The sequence below is a fragment of the Bombyx mori genome, chromosome 6 (assembly GCF_030269925.1).
Source record: "Bombyx mori chromosome 6, ASM3026992v2".
NCBI classification, from domain to species: domain Eukaryota; kingdom Metazoa; phylum Arthropoda; class Insecta; order Lepidoptera; family Bombycidae; genus Bombyx; species Bombyx mori.
The window spans coordinates 6920632-6938394 of record NC_085112.1 but is presented as its reverse complement, the minus strand read 5'-3'; the positions used below and the strand labels follow the sequence as shown (position 1 = coordinate 6938394).

General features: G+C 34.7%; 1 protein-coding gene across 1 annotated transcript in view; it reads left to right on the top strand.

The window, feature by feature from the left end:
* The window catches only part of LOC101741926 (uncharacterized), a 51051-nt gene extending 33330 nt beyond the window's left edge, over positions 1-17721 (top strand). Inside the window, exons 6-9 of the mRNA XM_021350896.3 lie at positions 11811-13280; positions 15081-15265; positions 16419-16633; positions 16958-17721. Coding sequence (XP_021206571.2) covers positions 11811-13280; positions 15081-15265; positions 16419-16633; positions 16958-17192 — 2105 coding nt within the window. The 3' untranslated portion in view covers positions 17193-17721. The remainder of the gene's footprint in view (positions 1-11810; positions 13281-15080; positions 15266-16418; positions 16634-16957) is intronic.
* The last annotated feature ends 42 nt before the right edge of the window (positions 17722-17763 follow it).

Below are 17763 nucleotides of genomic sequence, written 5' to 3'. Positions count from 1 at the left end.
TATCATGTAGATGCTGATGCGGTCTCCATTTTTTTTGTGGTGTACACATTGCGTAATGGATTATGGCAATCGCTACATGTGTAAAAATATAATGTTTTAAATTAATCTTTTCTATGTTGATTGAAAATTTGAATTTGAATATTAACGGTCATGCAAACAAGAAACTTACTGCATCTTTTCCGGGGTGTGGAAAGAAGCGGACGTTATGGGCATACACAAACCTGGAAAACGTAAAAACGAACCCATAAGCTACCCAATTAGCAGCACGATTAGCCTTATTCCAACGATAGGCAAACTGATTAGTAAACGCCTCTGGGACTTTATCACCTCAAACGGCCAAACACTCGGGCATTCAATAATGCTCGGCCTAATGGAGCACATCTTTATTAAGATGTCCTACTGGACTAAATAAACCTAGACCAGTCCCCACGGGAGCCCTCTTCTTCGATATTGCGAAGACGTTCGACAAAGTCTGGCACTACGGTTTAATTTACAAACTATAGGGCATGGAAGTGCCAGACAAACTGCTTACCATACGAGATTTCTTGTTGAACTGTTCGTTTCGGTATCGAGTAGAGGGAATCCATATTTTCCCGTATAAAATCTTGGCTTACAAGGCTTCGCTCTCCCTCCGCTACTTTTCTGCTATTACATTAACGACATACCCTGATCACGGATTACTCACAATACCCTATTGATCGGTATCCTATGATTTTGCACAGATAGGTTAGTACCACTACTCGATTAGTTTCTGTAACAAAGCAGAGTCACGCGTTCAGGCTTGAAACATAGGATTGCTATTACTTTCCTATAATTTTCACTCATTTGCTCATCTACAGCAATAATATAAGAACATAATATGTAAGTGTTTTTATGGCCTTTACAAGCAGACGAGCGTAAGGTACACTTGAAGGTAAGTGGTTACCATCGCTATGGGCGTCAGCAATACCAGGGGCTTAGCGAAAACGATGTCTACCGCTGAGTACTCATCGCAAGCCTTGTTTGAAGAAGGACATATCCCAGTGCTCGGGAAACATCGTGGCGGGCAGTTCTTTCTCGATCCGGATGGTACGTGGCAAAAAGGTCTCAGTAAACGCATTGGCACCACATATCCCAGAAGATAAAACGGCTAATATCTAATACAGTAGCGTAAATAGAAAACTATAATATTGTAGCGTGATAAACATTTGACACATTTTAGTGAGATTATCTATGTATAAGAACTTGAAAGGCCGTGTTCTCTTAAAGTCTTCATGGTCATGAATGCAGCGGGTTATCAGGTGATTTTTAATTGTCTTAAGTTACGTGAAATAAGAATAAATAGAGCCGTAAAATCTATTTTAAATCGGAATAGGAACGAAATACTTGTCCTTGTTTTCGAAGAGTGGAAATGATGGGTGCATATTTTTAATTAGCGTGAAAGTCCCCTTCTAGATTCTTTTAGTTATTTTTTTAAGACTAAAAAAGCAATCATCTTATTAATACAACTTGTCGTATTGGGATATGTCGCAAATTATCTTCTATCATATTCACACTGATTGCATTTAATATAAATAATATGGCACATAAATCAATATTCATTATTCTTTTATGTAACGTGCTTTAAATATTCATTACTAAAATTGTGTAAATCGTAGCTTATATAAAAATGATGAAAATCGTAATAAATGCATACATATTACTTTGTACAACATACTTTTATTAAGAAACTAAACAAGATAGATAGTTTGCTTAATTTAATCATTGAGGTAGCATGTATTTTTAACATGTTTAATAAACTGGATTCACTTAACTTCAACATGTTGATGACAAAGTCAATCGAAATTTAGCGAAAGCGTTACGCTCACTAGGAAGAACATCAGTGGCGTAAACTATTTTGTTAGGAAAGAAGTTTAATTGATTGAAAACCTTAAGGTATGCAGCGATGCATAGGTGTTGACGCAATCACACTGCAACTGCAACGCGACGCGACTCCACACCGTTCGTATACATAATTACTTAACGTAGGTATATACATACATATGTTACAGTTGCTATGACTGACTCTGATCTAATATAATGAAGGCAGTATTTTATTATGGCTGGTGCATCGCATATTCTGTTCCCTATAATATGGAAGAGTGCTGGTATTTTTTTTGGATCCAAGTTATTTGAAATATATCATCATTGTCAGCCACATTTATTGACTGCTGGATATAGATCATTTTATTTACCTCAGACTTTGGTTCTTCTTTTATAATATACTTTTTTTTTTCAATATACACCTACATATATCTTTCATGAGTTTTTGTTCCGGTTGAGTGCCTTCACGCTTCCACAATTTTAAGTTCTTAGCGATCTACAGTTAACTTTACATATTATCTAATTGTTCTTGAATTTTCGGCATATTATGTAGCCAGTGTGACTAGGTTCGCATTAGTCTCGATTCTACCGTCTACGATATTCTCAGAGTAGCCGAAGGCAGGAGAACAGGACAGATTGCACAACATCATTAGGACGAGCCTTATGGATTGAGGTAGTCAGGATCCTCAGAAATAAGCAGCATGACTGAAGGAGGGATGTAGCCAGTCTACTGTTACTTGATGTCGATCATGTATAAGCTATTTTCATTTGATTAGTTTATGTTCGGCCGACCTCTATTCTATACATGCTTACACTTTATTAATTAATAAAATTTTCAGAACATTCCATCCTATTGACAAGAAAATATACCTATCATTTGGAATGGTTGGTTGGTTTTGTCGAAATTGCAATAGATTGTAAGAGGAGACGTGAGGTCCAGGATCGGGTCGCATGACGCGCCTTGGTAGAGGCTCATGTCCAACAGTGGACTAAAATATACCTATATGTGCTGTTAACAGAGTAATAAATCTAAATCTCGAATAAATTTAGTTGCATATCTATTTAAAAAAAATATTACTATGCATGATTTTCTTGTAATTTAAATATGATAGCTTTAGATGACCATATCGGTTGGGCTTATTCATCATTTTAACTGTTATAATCGAATATCGGCAACTTTCAAATCGCCACGGTTCATTACGTCACACAAACCAATGCGATGCGGAAGTAAGCCAGAATGCAAACTTGCCGCTATTTCGATTCGGTTTTAAAATAATGTGTTTTGATTATTGAATTATTTGGCAGGAAATCACTGATGGTAAATATAGGTAATAATATTAATACGTCACTTGGTAAGAATCTGTTTTACTCAACTGTACGAGAGGGTAATGTTAAAAATAGGGTATAATAAATATACTAATATGGTGTCCGCAAAAAATAAATAGAATTGTTATTAATTATTGTTTTTTATTATTAAAGGAAAAACTTGACAAAATTAAAATCTAGTAGTGCGTCTTGGGTAGTATCTTATTTTTTAATTGTAGTTAAATAACTATGAAATAAATAAAAATATTAAATGAAACACAAAAAACCCGACTGTCTTAAATTACAAACAAAAAATCGAAAAACAAGATTTATATAGTATATCTCTAATAAAAACATTGTCCTACTTCGGCAATCTCGTAAAATAGCTTCAATGTTATTATGTACTTATATTATTATATTGAAGGCATTGCAAGCCGTGACAACCAAAGAAATATAACATATTTATTTTTAATTCAAACAAAGTGCGTAACAGTATTTTCAATAGAGTTGGGGTTTTCTTTTATTTATTTAAAATTCGTACCTAATGGAAAGATAAGCTGTTCGTCTATTCGTCTATTAGGTGTTACATACAATTAAGAATTTTTTAAGCTATAATAAAAAAAGGCTGTTACTGCATATATGTATATTTTTATGTGCTTAGGCAGATGAGCAGTCCATCTTGTATTTAGTGCGTAACGTAGATCGTAGAACCACAATGTCAATGCCACTATCCACCTTCAGACATGATAAGTTCTATGTATAACGGGTGTTCCATTATATGAGTCGCACTACCGCTTCGCGATGGAAATTTCCGAATACACAGAACGGAAGTGCTCACACGTCCGAATTTAAATTACAGCCTACTACTAGTAAAGAATGAAGTATAAAAACAAAGGAGTACATTTAAAATGGGATATTTTAAATGGGGAAGAGGTAATACCATATTTTGAAAAATATTCCGGCTACCTACCACATAACTAAACGTGGCCGCGTGGGTTGTAAGTTGGTTCAGTCTTTCTCACTCACTCTATCTTGGCAGTAAAAAAAACGCGAGCCCATTCTGTTTTTCTTTTCGTTCTAAAAACTGATCTAATTCGTGACAAGTTGGCTCCTATAGATTCAGACGGATGTATTTAGCAACAGAATCACGTTTGTCAAGGCGGTGGTCATTTGGAGGTTGTAGAGGTTATGAGCTATAGACATTATGGAGAAAGTACTTCGCTAATAATATGACTAAAATGCTAAGACTGTAATCACGTCCGCCATTAAGTGCTTGGTAAAGGTATACCGCTTTAGAAATTTATAATATGTTGAAATGTTTTGACTGGGGCACCTACATAGCACTTTTTACATTTGTACAGGCTCTGTAGGAAGAAACTATAATAAGAATTTGAAATTCAGTAATTTATTAAGTGCTCATAAACGATAATATGTGATTTAATTAAGACTGATGCGGAAGAATGAAAGTCATTGATGAGTGCCTCGTCTGTGGCTATAACAACACTCTTCTAGAACAAGGTCAGCCACCATTAACGTGTGCAAGAAGGTGCGTCTTACTAATTGGCGTTACGTCAAAATTTACACACATTTTTGATTTATTTACAGGTTTTTATTAAAATAATATAATTTACTTACTTATGTGATTTTAAGATTATTAATACTTACGGTTCAGGATGCGCTGATTTATTAGGAAAATTATTCATATAGTCATATTTGAGACCCATGGACTATGATTGTAAAGAGGCAGACGGCCAAGCTTATAGGGTAATAGCTTAAGGAGTTTAAGAAATATGTAAATTATAAGCATATAGTTGTAGTCAAGATTATATTACTATAGATTTAAGAGTATCCGTGAAAATCTGTTGGAACTAAAGGCCTATACAGAAGAAGATTCATCTATACTTCGATCGTCTGACCCATAATTAACACAATTACAAGACTATTTAATTTTCATTTGATTTAATTGAATATGCAATTTCGAAAAGGGCACATCTCTGAAAATGTAAAATGTTCAGGAAATGAAAAAAAACTGATTATTTTCTAAAGCAGTGTAAAATTTAAAATATTAACTTTTGAGATATATTTTAGTGTTAATTAGCAATCGAAAATTACTGGAATTCTTATAAAATTTATGTAGGTAAGCCTCAAAACTACATGTATATGAAAAAATATATTTGATAAAATATGCGACATGTGCCCTTTTCGAAATTGCATATTCAATTAGGTTCGACCGGTAAGGACTTCAAATTTTTATCAAACAATATTCTGTATGTTATTCGATTATTTTAAATTAGCATTAGTACTTACATAACGTGTAATGTGTTTACTATTTAAATTTACTCAAATCTAAATGAAAAGATTGTGTAAAGTGGAAATTGAAGTAATTTAAAGTGTTCGAATATGTTCATAAATGTAATAAATACGAGGGAAACATTGTGCCAGCTTTTCGTAAACAAATATCACCTTGAACTCCGAGGTGGCTCCGTGGTTAAATTAAATATGAAACGGCTAAGTTGTAATTAGGTTTTGCAAATGATATAGAATGTAGTGTTGTGGCTAATAACGTAAGTATTCGTTGGTTGTTTAGTAGCTACTACTAGTTACAAATTATTGGAAACTGAGGTCAAGTTTGAAATATAATAGTTAAAATGTATATAATATATATCGTTTTAATTATATGTGCCAGATAAAAAACGGCTCTTGTTTTGATCTCATGCAATTGTGCTCTTTGGTTGTTATCAAAACTTTATAGGTATTCCTGGTATTATTAGATCTAGGAAATGTCATATGATTAAGAAATTAAATATGAATACTATCTATACTTTAATGTTTCGAAGGTAATTGGTGGACGTCCTCTGAGAAGTTTGATTTAGTAGTATAAGTTAAGGATTTCCTTAATAGTACATCCGTTGTGGTCGTATTTGGAGAGTTTAGAAATTGTTTTGCAGCTTGCAATCTACAGGCATGTTGTGAACCCGTTCTGCAATTACCTATGCTAACCGTTTCGAATGGTTGGACAGATGTTGTATAATCTATGAGTCAATTTTAGACTTTTCGTATAAAAAACGTTATTTGTATTCTTGTACAAATCGGAATAATATGCCCTTGAACTTGTTTTCAAGAAAGGAATTTAGGAGCGCTGGGGAGTTAATTAGGAAAACAAGTAAAGAGATAACTACTACTCTGCGCTGGCAGAGATGCATATCTATGCATCACTATGGGAGCAAATTATTATTAAAGAAATAAAAAATATTTTGTAACAAAATAGTTTTTCTATACTAAATGGCAACTTCATAAGTTAAAACCTAATATTATTATTTAATTGTATTAAATTTAGTTGAATTAATGTGGAACAGGAATTTCAAAGCTAAAGTTTAAAGGATAGGTATCTGTTGTAACTTATCAAACAATTTTGCAAGTTCGATGTCCACTGAGTCAGACACAAAACCAAAGGGCTAGTGGACCGGGTGAATGGATGTTACGAAAGCTTGATTCAATGAAATGCCTCATAAACCTACAGATTGTCTCTCTGCATTTATTCCATTTTACGGAGATACATATATTGCTTCTACAGAACACGATTATAAAAAAATATGTATCTAATTAAATGTACGATATATGTACTTCGACTAATAACTTTAAATAATATAGATCGACGGTTGCAAGCCCGCCAACAATTTTTTATGTACAGCAGTTGCATTATGCTTAACCAAATCTTCTGATTAGAAGTGGCCACCATCTATGAATAAAAATGAATTACATTACTATGAATTACTGTTATTCTATATGAAGAATAGTCGTCTTTATTATCTGAATGAATTAATTACCTACATTTTAAACTGCAAATAAAATTACACTACGGAGCTGCTAAGAACTGAATAGAAGAAGATGATGCGTATCGTTATGATCTTGACCTAGTTGTAACAATAGTGCTGAGAATGTAGACAGTTTGATAATTTACTGCGAGAGTTATTACGATAGTGTTCGTTTTTCTTTTGTTGTTTTTTAATTATAGTAATGTCTAACTGGTATCTCTGAAGTTTCGGTTATTACTCGTTCTATATCCTATTCATTCGTGATTACTTTATGCAAAGTTACAAAATCGAATTGTTAGCTTCGTTGTATTTGCTGAGTAAAAAAGTCCATTTAAAATTTTATTAGCAATTCGGTAACTATTTGACTTTCTAGCAAGCTCCTCAAATGATAAACACGGCTACTGCAATACTAGCAGGAATAAAAAAAAAAAGGTAAGGTTTCATTAATTCCTTTTGTAACCATGTATTAAGATATTATGAATATTGGTACCTTGTGGATCTCTCAAAATCTCGTAACATGTTGTCGCACAATTTCACCTAATCGGTAAACAAGACGCCATTTATGTAATCTCTTTTGGCGTCTTATACTTTGCGGACAGGTTTAACTTTCGCTTTTTACTATAAATTTACTTTCTCAAACTTTGTGCTCGTATAACTGAGTATTTTTGTTGATTGTCACCTAAGCAACGAATTTGACGCAAATTACGTATGCATGGTATTAAGCGGATGTTCATTGTATTCACAATTCTTTTGTTAAAACTGAACTTAATCTGATGATAATATTCGACTCTTTTAAGATTCTTTTAATAAAAGTTCAAAGATCTCTGTGACGTAATCAGAAAGGGGTCCCTCTACTTGTATTAATGAGTTTCCTCACAATTCATTATTTTACTCCATGGTATATATGTATGTATCTCATTAAGTTTTGATCTAAAGAAGAATAAAATACGTTTATGTTTATTAGTCGTGATCTAAAAGATAAGGGCCTCGTGTACTCGAATCTACCTAGATCCACTAGACCACCAAACAGTGATCATGACTATTTAGGGATAAGTTTTCGTTTACGTCATTGCCTAGTGTTGAAACCAGGGGCTAGCCAACGTGGTTATTTCTTCCGATTATAAAAAATAATAAAATTTTGCATCGCAAGTGACAAAGGCATCAATAATCCCTTAATTTCTGTGTCTATTAAACAACATAAGACATACATTAACGCAAACATAACGAGTTCAGTTCATGCGGCACCCACTTATCAAGTTTTTTTACCTGACCAATTTGAGGCAAATGGGCCAATGTTGTGTTCATGCTCACTTTGAAAGATGTTGCTAACTCAGCGGTAGATTGAGTATCAGCTTCCACTATCGCTTTTAATTCGCCGTTGTTAACTTTAGTTTTCGAGCGACCACAGGGCTCATTTTTTGATAATAATTTTCATGTTGGAAGCGTTCAAACCAATAACGAGTCGTGCGTCAGCGTCAGTTCAATTCTAGAGTTCGCTCCGTTGATGTTATTATTGTTGTGACGCCGTTTGTGCGGCATTGCTAACGCGACGGAATTCGTATTCCACGATAATTCGTATTTTTATCGTATGCCAATCAATAAAAATGTAACTGAATTTGAAAATAGAATTCCATATTTTTTAAATAAAATTTTAAATTAAACTCAAAACCAAGGTTTGATTGTTACGAAAACATATTAGCCATTTTAATCTGGGTTTGTTAAGTATAATTATGGATAAGTAATTAGCACACACATTTGTGTTTTGACTCAAAAAGTATTTATTTACAAACTAAAATTAATTAGATACTACTGGTAGTCTAAGATATTTAAGAACTAGTATGTTTTTTCAGTCTATGAAAAAACTAATTTATTTGTATTGTACGATTTTATTTGTATATTGACACAATACTACTGCTGTTCATAACTGAAGATTAAAGGTTACTCTGTGTCGTGCAGTTAGCTTCGTGATCTTTTGAATGTCTAGGCATTGTCGTGAGAACATCTGCATAGTTAATTAAATAATAGGCAAAGTACAAACACAATAAGTTTGTCCCTATACGTTTGCATCAAAATAGAAGTATGTTTGCTAAGTCGACAATAGATAATTAATTTGTTCTTGAATGAGTGTATTCATCCCCTAAAACATGGATTCATTTGAAAAGTTACTATACCATCATCATCGTTGGTTACTTTAACAATTATTAAATTGTATTATTTAACGGGCTTAACAATGAATTTTATTTTAGAGAGTGCTCGATTTTTCAACGTTCTCGAAAGAACCTTCATTACGAAGGTTATTACTAATAAAAATAATGTTAATAGCCACGAAAACTTAAAAATAATTCTTAACAATTACTTAGTATTTATCACATGTACATACTTACTATAAAATTTAATGGTGGTCTTGTGAGTCCGCACGGATAGGTACCACTATCTTGCCTATTTCTGCTCTGAAGCATTAATGCGTTCTGGTTTGAATAGTGGGGCAGCCTGTGTACTGTAAAGCTGAAACTTAGAACTCATTACTCAATGTGGGCGACGGAATTTAGGTTATTTATATCTATGGGCTCCGGTAACCACTTAGCACCAGATGGGAAGTGAACTCGTCTAAACCATCTAAGTAATAGAAAAATAATAAATAAAACATAGAGTGTATATATAGCCTTATCAGCGTCAAACAACCTTTTTATTTTAATTCCGCCTTTTACAATTTTATTAAGCGGTAATAGGGTACTTTACAATCTGGGCTAAATAAACTATGTTTCTGTTTATAAAACACGAAGGTCTTTGTCGTGACTTGTGCTTGTTAATTTAAAAGATTAAAAAAAAATTACTCGGTAAATTTCGATTGATTTTATGTATTATATCCGCTATTAACAAACTATTGAACTAATAGTTAATACTACATGTTAGAAATAATATGATTTCTTTCGGACCCATGTTCTCATATTTATCTAAAAAACAGTACCTATATGTAAGGATCCTAGGATTAACTAGTTCCCGGAGTCAATAGGAATCATCTCACTAATTTACCACCCCTTTTAAGACTCTTCCGGTCGAAGTCTCAATTATATTGTATAATGGCTGCCTTAATCTTTAAAACAGAACGCATATTTGGTTCGTGGCAGTTATAAATAGGTTGTGGATACCTGTCCAGGTTTGCTGTACTTAAGGTATGAATTATTATTAATAGGTAAAGAATAAGAAAGTTGGTGATAATTCTGATACAATGGACGTGTGATAAGAAAAATAATAACTATGTATTAGTATTAGTAAACAATAATAGTTGGATCTTTAATTAAAAAAAATCATTTATACTACGACCTAGATTAGGATTTCCCTGTAAGCAGTGGCATTACTTGTGTCCATGGGTTGGAGTAAGATAGTCTGTCTGCAACAGATATGAAAAAATCTACTTTCGATTAAATCAAGCGATATCAAATTATCTAAGTCCGTGTACAATAAAATTAAAAAAAACGTTACGATATCAATAACACATCAGGATACGGATCTAGAGAACCAGTCACTTCTCCAAGGTTTTATTATTCGACACACGAGCAGTCCAGCCTTTCTAAAGTTGCCTGCCGTTTATTTGGTTTCAGTTTCGACAGCATTCGTTGTGGTTCTAGTGAAACTCATCTGTTGTTCAAGGAATAGGTACAGTTAATTTGTTTGTTTGAGGACGTGCTATGAATTTAAATAGGAATAATAGAGGTTCTCATCAGAATTGGATACTTCTATTGGATTCTTGTTTTCAAGTTTCGTTGTAGTTATACTCCATGTGAAGGGACTATATATAAATATGATGATATGTACACATTTTTTTCACCCTTATTACTTACGTACGATACATTTTTTAGTCAAGGCTAACTCTGATTTTTTTTTATTTTTTCATTTTTATTGCTTAGATGGTTGTACGAGCTCACAGACCACCTGGTGTTAAGTGGTTACTGGAGCCCATAGCCATCTACAACGTAAATGCGCCACCCACCTCGAGATATAAGTTCTAAGGTCTCAGTATAGTTACAACGGCTACCCCACCCTTCGAACCGAAACGCATTACTGCTTCACGGCGGAAATGGGCGGGCTGGTGGTACCCGTGAGGACTCCCAAGAGGTCCTACCACCAGTGATTAGGCAAATTATAATTTTCTGATATAATTCGATATATCATAAGAACTGTAGAAGTTTATTATATACTGTTGTAGGGAGTTGGATTGTAAATATCTACGGATGGGATTATGTGTTATTTTCAGCATAGCGGAATAATCCTTCTGCAAAGCAAGTATCTGCTATGTAGTTTGTGTTTTTGTAGTAACTTTGAGGAGACAAAACTATACAACAGAGACATTGATCTCAAGTCTCAAGGAGGGTGGTGGCATTCACGATTTGAAGACTGTTTGATACCGGCGTTTCAAAAAAATAGATACAAATTAACACAAACATTAAATAAACAACTTTGAAGATGGCAATAAATCGACAAATTTTTGGACTAGAATTATAGTTTTTAGAAAAACGTATTATACATACCTTCTTGTATCTAATTAGGTATATAGCAGGTTACAAAATTAACTTGAGAAAACATTGCTGTTTTTTTAGTTTTTATTCAGTGTTGATGCTCCAATTATACCAATAAATCAAATTTAAAATAATAAGATGTGAAGGTCAAATGCATTCAGATAGTACATATCTGAATACCACATATCGTTACTTAACCTCGTTCGTTAAACAAATTCACTATGCAGAATATCCAAATTTAATTAAGCAGCTCTTTCACAATCAACGATCGATGCTAACGATACCCATCATCTTACGTAAGTGTTGGATTACATAGTTATTTTATTTGCAGTTTTATCATCATCGGTCTCATCTATTACGGTATCATCCAATGGCAACAGTCCTAAGGTCAAAATGGAAGGCGGAATGGTGCTTGATAAAGTGCTGCCTCAAGAAATGGTGACAATAGGACCAGTGGCTCTCACATCATCAAAGAAGTCCAATTATGAAAAAAGTCGACAGTTACTTTCGAATGCAACAACACTTGCTTTGAATGAAAGATATAGACGATTAATTCCTTATATGACATTTTACTATGCAAACGATTTAATCGTACCGACTACTGAAAACACAAAGGTGGAAGTAGAAAAGGCAGAAATAGTGGAAGCTCAAGAAATAGGACACCCTGTTCAGAGACAGCCAAAGAATATTGCTTATTATCCGCACAGAAATATTCCAAGATATCAAGGAAATAGATTAACTCAGTACAACATTGCCTCTGCGAATCCTACAAAAGTTTTCTACAAAGACGGTGTACAGGTTCATCGTCCCACTAAAGTCGCTCAGAACCTGAATCCTTTCTACGATTATGTTAATAATAACTTTGATGGCGGAAGATTTATACACAAATACGTTGCGAAGCCATTCAACACAGCTCCAGTGCCACAAAGGAAACCCTACATAAATTTGTATAAAAATGAGGAAACTCCTAATATACGCTATTATCTGTCTGAAAAAGAACCAGAAACAAAGTATAAGCTAGTGCCTTATGAACAAACTCCCCCTGTTGTCGTACCACAGAGAAATGAAAATGTACATGAGGTAAAAAAAACTTACTCACCTGCGCCGTTAAATAAGGAACAAGTATTTTTGAAACATCGAATCGTTCATCCAGAATCGATTTATAACCATAACATCAATCATCAGCTCCCGGTAAGAAAACAGCCAGTGTTGATTGGAAATCAATATCGCAAGCCACATCCACAACCTGTATTGCCTATTGTTGAGAATGGTTTTAGGCCCATAGTCAATATACCTTATACCACTGAGACGCCTATTTATACGTCAGATTTATCACCAACTTTCGATTCAATCCATATTAATGAAAATCCAATTGAACAAATTCAAACTACATCAACCGCTCCTGATACAGAGCATAAGCAAAAAAAATACGTTGTGGATCAGCAAATTCATAGGCTAACGCAAACACCAACAAATATGTTGACATCATTGGTAAAATCCCTCCAATTAAATAGATCTATTCCTAAGCCTATAACAAAAGATAATGTTGAGTCCTCGATCCGGACATTGCTACAAGCCTTAAATACATTAAAAGCAGCAACCAAAGACATCAACGTCGAAGGGCCAATTTTAAGTACTCCGACGCCATTCGTGACGCCTGCAACTATTCTTGAAATAAACAGCTCCCCAGTAGAACAAGAATACGCAAGACCGCTACCAGTGGCAAATAATTATGAGAACGAAGATGTTGAAGTTGAAACATATCTTGATCCTGTACATCCGCCATCACAACATTTAGATGGTAAGTTGTGTTTTTTATTACTTAAATGGGTGGACAACTTGCCCACTTGGTGCTAAGTGGTTACCGGAGCCCATAGACATCTACAGTGTTAGTGCCGTCACCCACCTCGGGACATGAGTTCTATCTAAGGTCTAAATTTTTTATAGTAGAACGGCTGGCCCACACATTAAACCGAAACGCATTACTGGTTCAAGGCAGAAATAGGAAGGTGATGGTAACTATCAGTGTGGACTGACAACACGACTTATCACCAGTAATTACGCAAATTATAATTTTGCGAGTTTGATTTTTATTACACGATGCTATTCCTTTACAGTGGAAGACAAACGTAAACATTTGTTAACTACGTGTTTCATTACAATAATTGGTACCTATCTGCGGGATTCAAGCACCGTTGCACTGCTTGTTAAGAATGCACCGGACGTCTTATTTTTTAGGCCACGACGACTTCGAAAGCTCGGGCGTCTTATCCTTTAAGCCACGATGACTTCATTGCACCGGGCATCTTATCTTTTAGGCCAAGACGACTTCATAAGACGACGTGTCACTGCATACAATGCTTTTTATAAATAACTAAATAAGTAGAGTAGGAAGTAGCTGTATAAAGAGAGCTCAGCAGTTCTTGTGTCTTATTAGGTATGTAACCTGAATTTGTGAATATAAGATTACTTATTTGAAGTATTCTTAATAAGGAGCTAAATTTTTTCTTACCTGACTATCTACCAGTAGTTTCGACGGGCCCCTCTGGCTTCAAACTGATTAGTGGGTGGGTTCCCGGGCTTTCCTCTTTTCCCTTGAATCGTGTTCCTCAGTGTTTAAGGGTCTTGACTTTTACGCAGCATTTTCTGGATAGGGATATTGATGCTGGAGTCCAATGTTGTCTTAATTTAATCGGACCAGCCCAATGGATTACGCCGCTTTTTTTTGTGATTGAAGATTTACTGGTAGTCCAGAGGCCTTTGCAGTTTCATCAGGACACACCTGGGCAAGCAAAGACACAGCCAGGAGGGGTGGGATTTGTTAATGGCTGCTCTAATGAAAGACGTACTTAACAAGTTCACGATTGGCTTCCACGGTGAAGGAGTAACATTGTGTAATAAAAATCAAACCCGCGAAATTATAATTTGCGTAATTACTGGTGGTAGGACCTCTTATGAGTCCGCACGGGTAGGTAGCACCACCCTGTCTATTTTTGTCGTGAAGCCGTAATTCATTTCGGTTTCAAGGGCGGGGTAGCCGTTGTAACTATACTGAGATCTTAGAACTCATATGTCAAGATGGGTGGTGGCATTTACGTTGTAGATGTCTATGGGCTACGGTAACCACTTAACACCAGATGGGCTGTGAGCTCGTCCACCCATTTTCGTTGGATTGGAATCGTGACCCACTGTAAAGGACAGGCAAGGAACTCAGCGTAACGTAATTTTAATAACTAGTCTTTTTATTGCTTATTTATCGCCTTATGACGAAATTCGACCAAAATCGCTCTCAGCCCTAGATTGTGATCCATTTTATGTACCTATAGTATTTTCTGTTTTGTTCTAATATTGACTTTTTGAAAAACTATATCCAATTATTTTTTTGAGAATAATAAAACTTGTCAACAGCTACTGAGAGCAATAAGAAAAAGTAAAAAAATAGTTTTCATGTGGAGAAGATGGGACTGAACTGTGGTGACTTTTCTTTATATAAAATATAGTTAATCAGAAATGATGATAGGTATATGTATTATAAAAATATTTCTTGCTATTTATTTCACTGAAAAGACATTAAATGCATCATTTGATTGAATTATTTCAGATTACCCATTACATGGGAGTACTAGTCAACAGTTTCCGTTGCCAGTAACATCTGACGAAGAAGGGGGTACTCCGGGGAGTCCAGGAATAGATTACCCTATACTCACCGCTATACCACAGACATCTTTTAACTGCAAGACTCAGCGTTATAAGGGATTCTTCGCTGATACCGAAACTAGATGCCAGGTATTTTGCAGACACATTAGGGGTAAATTAATGTAGGTAGAAAGTATAAGCGTAGTAGATATAGTTCAGAGGCTTTTATGGCTTTTGAAACTTCGAAAAGAATAAAAATATCTATCAAGCCTGTATACTCTCTATTATGTTATAATTTAAAAACTTCTCAAGATATAGCAGCTTCGGTTTTCAGCATTAATTAACAAATATATAAAAAACAATGATGTTGAAAAATCTCTTTTATGATTTTAACAGAATCATTTTAGCTTGTATCGCTTCGCTGACTAGGTAAACGTAATTAGTAATAGTAATAACATTCGTTTCATAATTCATAGCTTAAGTAATTCAGTTTATTTTGTTGGCTAAAATCTAGGGTAAAGTACTTGCCGATGTCTAATTAGTCTAGTTACAGTGGCAATGACAATTTAGGTTTGCTCTTAAACATCAATGATTCTGTCTATTAATCAGAATATGCGTAACTAAGCTCCTAGTACTACTGTCCCTTTCCCGTCCTCAATCCAATGTAACACTGCTATTTTCTCCAACTTTCATTCTCTTAGTTCTTCATTCTACCTACCACCACCTACTACCAGTAAATTAGTTATTGGGCATGATGCTCGTACTGGCTAGCTGGGTAATTGGGTATCACCATCCTGCCTATTTCTCCGCAGCAACGTCCTAGTTTCAACGTCAGAATAAGACTTGTATCGTCGTTATTAAAAGTGCACTTTGCGGTATTTCCGGGCTCTGGTAATCGAACACTAAGATGGGTAACAACAGCATTGTAGTCTACATTTTTTTATTGGCCTTGTAGGCCGTCAAGCATACAGCCCACCTGATGGTGAGGTTACCGTCGCCCATGGACGTCAGCAATGCCAGGGGCAGAGCCAGGCCACTGCGTACCGTTAAGTACCCTCCACAAGCCTCGTTTGAAGAAGGATATGTCATAACACTCGGGAAACACCGTAGAGGGGGAGCTCATTTCAAAGCCGGATGGTACGTGGCAAAAAATATCTCTGGAAACGCGCTGTGGATGAACGCAGTGGCTCTAGGTTGTATGGATCAACTCTACTCTGGTGGTAGGCGGGTTCATGTCACTGAATATAAAAAAAATCATAACATATTAAAAGTATTACGTGTTAATACTTACTTACGATTCCAGGTATGGCATTATTGTGACCTCAACGGTGGACAGGCTTCTTTTCTGTGCCCAAATGGCACAATATTTTCGCAGGCCGGCCTAACCTGTGACTGGTGGTTCAACGTTCGATGTGACTCTGCTACTCAGTTATACGTACTTAATGAAAGTCTATATAAATTTATTTTGCCGCATCGACCCAAGTTTCCAGAAGATTATAGCGGGCCGCTTGTTGATAAGTGAGTAAGATTGCGTGTTTTAATTTCTGTTTATTTAGTTTAAATATTATATATTAAAATTGAATTAGTTTCTTAAATGTACTACTACATGGATAAAAATTACGTATAAAGTTTTCTTATAAACAAATTATCATGAGTGACCAATAATTCGGATGTTACCATCTTAAGACATCTGAGGGTGCATATTTTTATAGCCGTAAGAGACATAACTAGAAAACATTTTTAGTCTCACCTATTATGTTATTAAAATCAGATAGAGATATTTACGAGTATGCTATTCAATGAATTTAAGTTTTCGTAATAATTACTGTATTTTGTTTACAGATACTTGACCCTAAAATTTAAAGAAATGGAAGAACAATTTAAGAAGAATAAAAACAAACAAAACGCATCAGAGAAGATCGATGCAGACGAAGACGAAAATTCTAAAGCATCAGAAGAGGATACAGACGATTCGAAAAGTGGCGATGCAAATGATAAATTATCAACTGTAAATACAGCTAGTGTTATCGTGGAGTCACCAGGTACAAGCGGCAATGTCGAGCGGCTTCACGAATAAGAAAAACTGTTGAATATCAAATATGTATTTTGTAACTGTATCCACACATCCTCGAAATTGATCGTTCGATAAGTTCATATCCGAAATTTCCATCCGTTTATGTTATCTCATACATTAGCTTGAAGAATAAAAAATGTTTCGTGGATTCATAAAAAAATTTCTCTAATAGTACGTAGAACAATCTGTGATAGTCGGGATTACATATTATAATCGTTTGTCTGTGTGATTAATATTTTTATTTTGTAGTGAGTTGTATGTTGTAAAAACGTTTTATATCATGTGGATTTTTAAGGGTTCATAAGCTTGAAACTGCCATGTTTACGACACCTGTCTTTGGGTTATGCCGGGAATTAAACTTGCCATAGTTAGCCATGTTTAATTCAGTTTATTTATTTTAAGTAAATTCTAGTTTAAGTTTTTTATTATTGTAAATTAAATTTAAAATTGTAACGAATTCGTGTTAGTTTGTGTTCTATAAAGTTTAGGCATGCTTTAAGATTGACTAATACGAATTAAAAATTTTATTGTATGTAATTTTATATTTCCTGCCATTCCATTTGTATTTCCATAT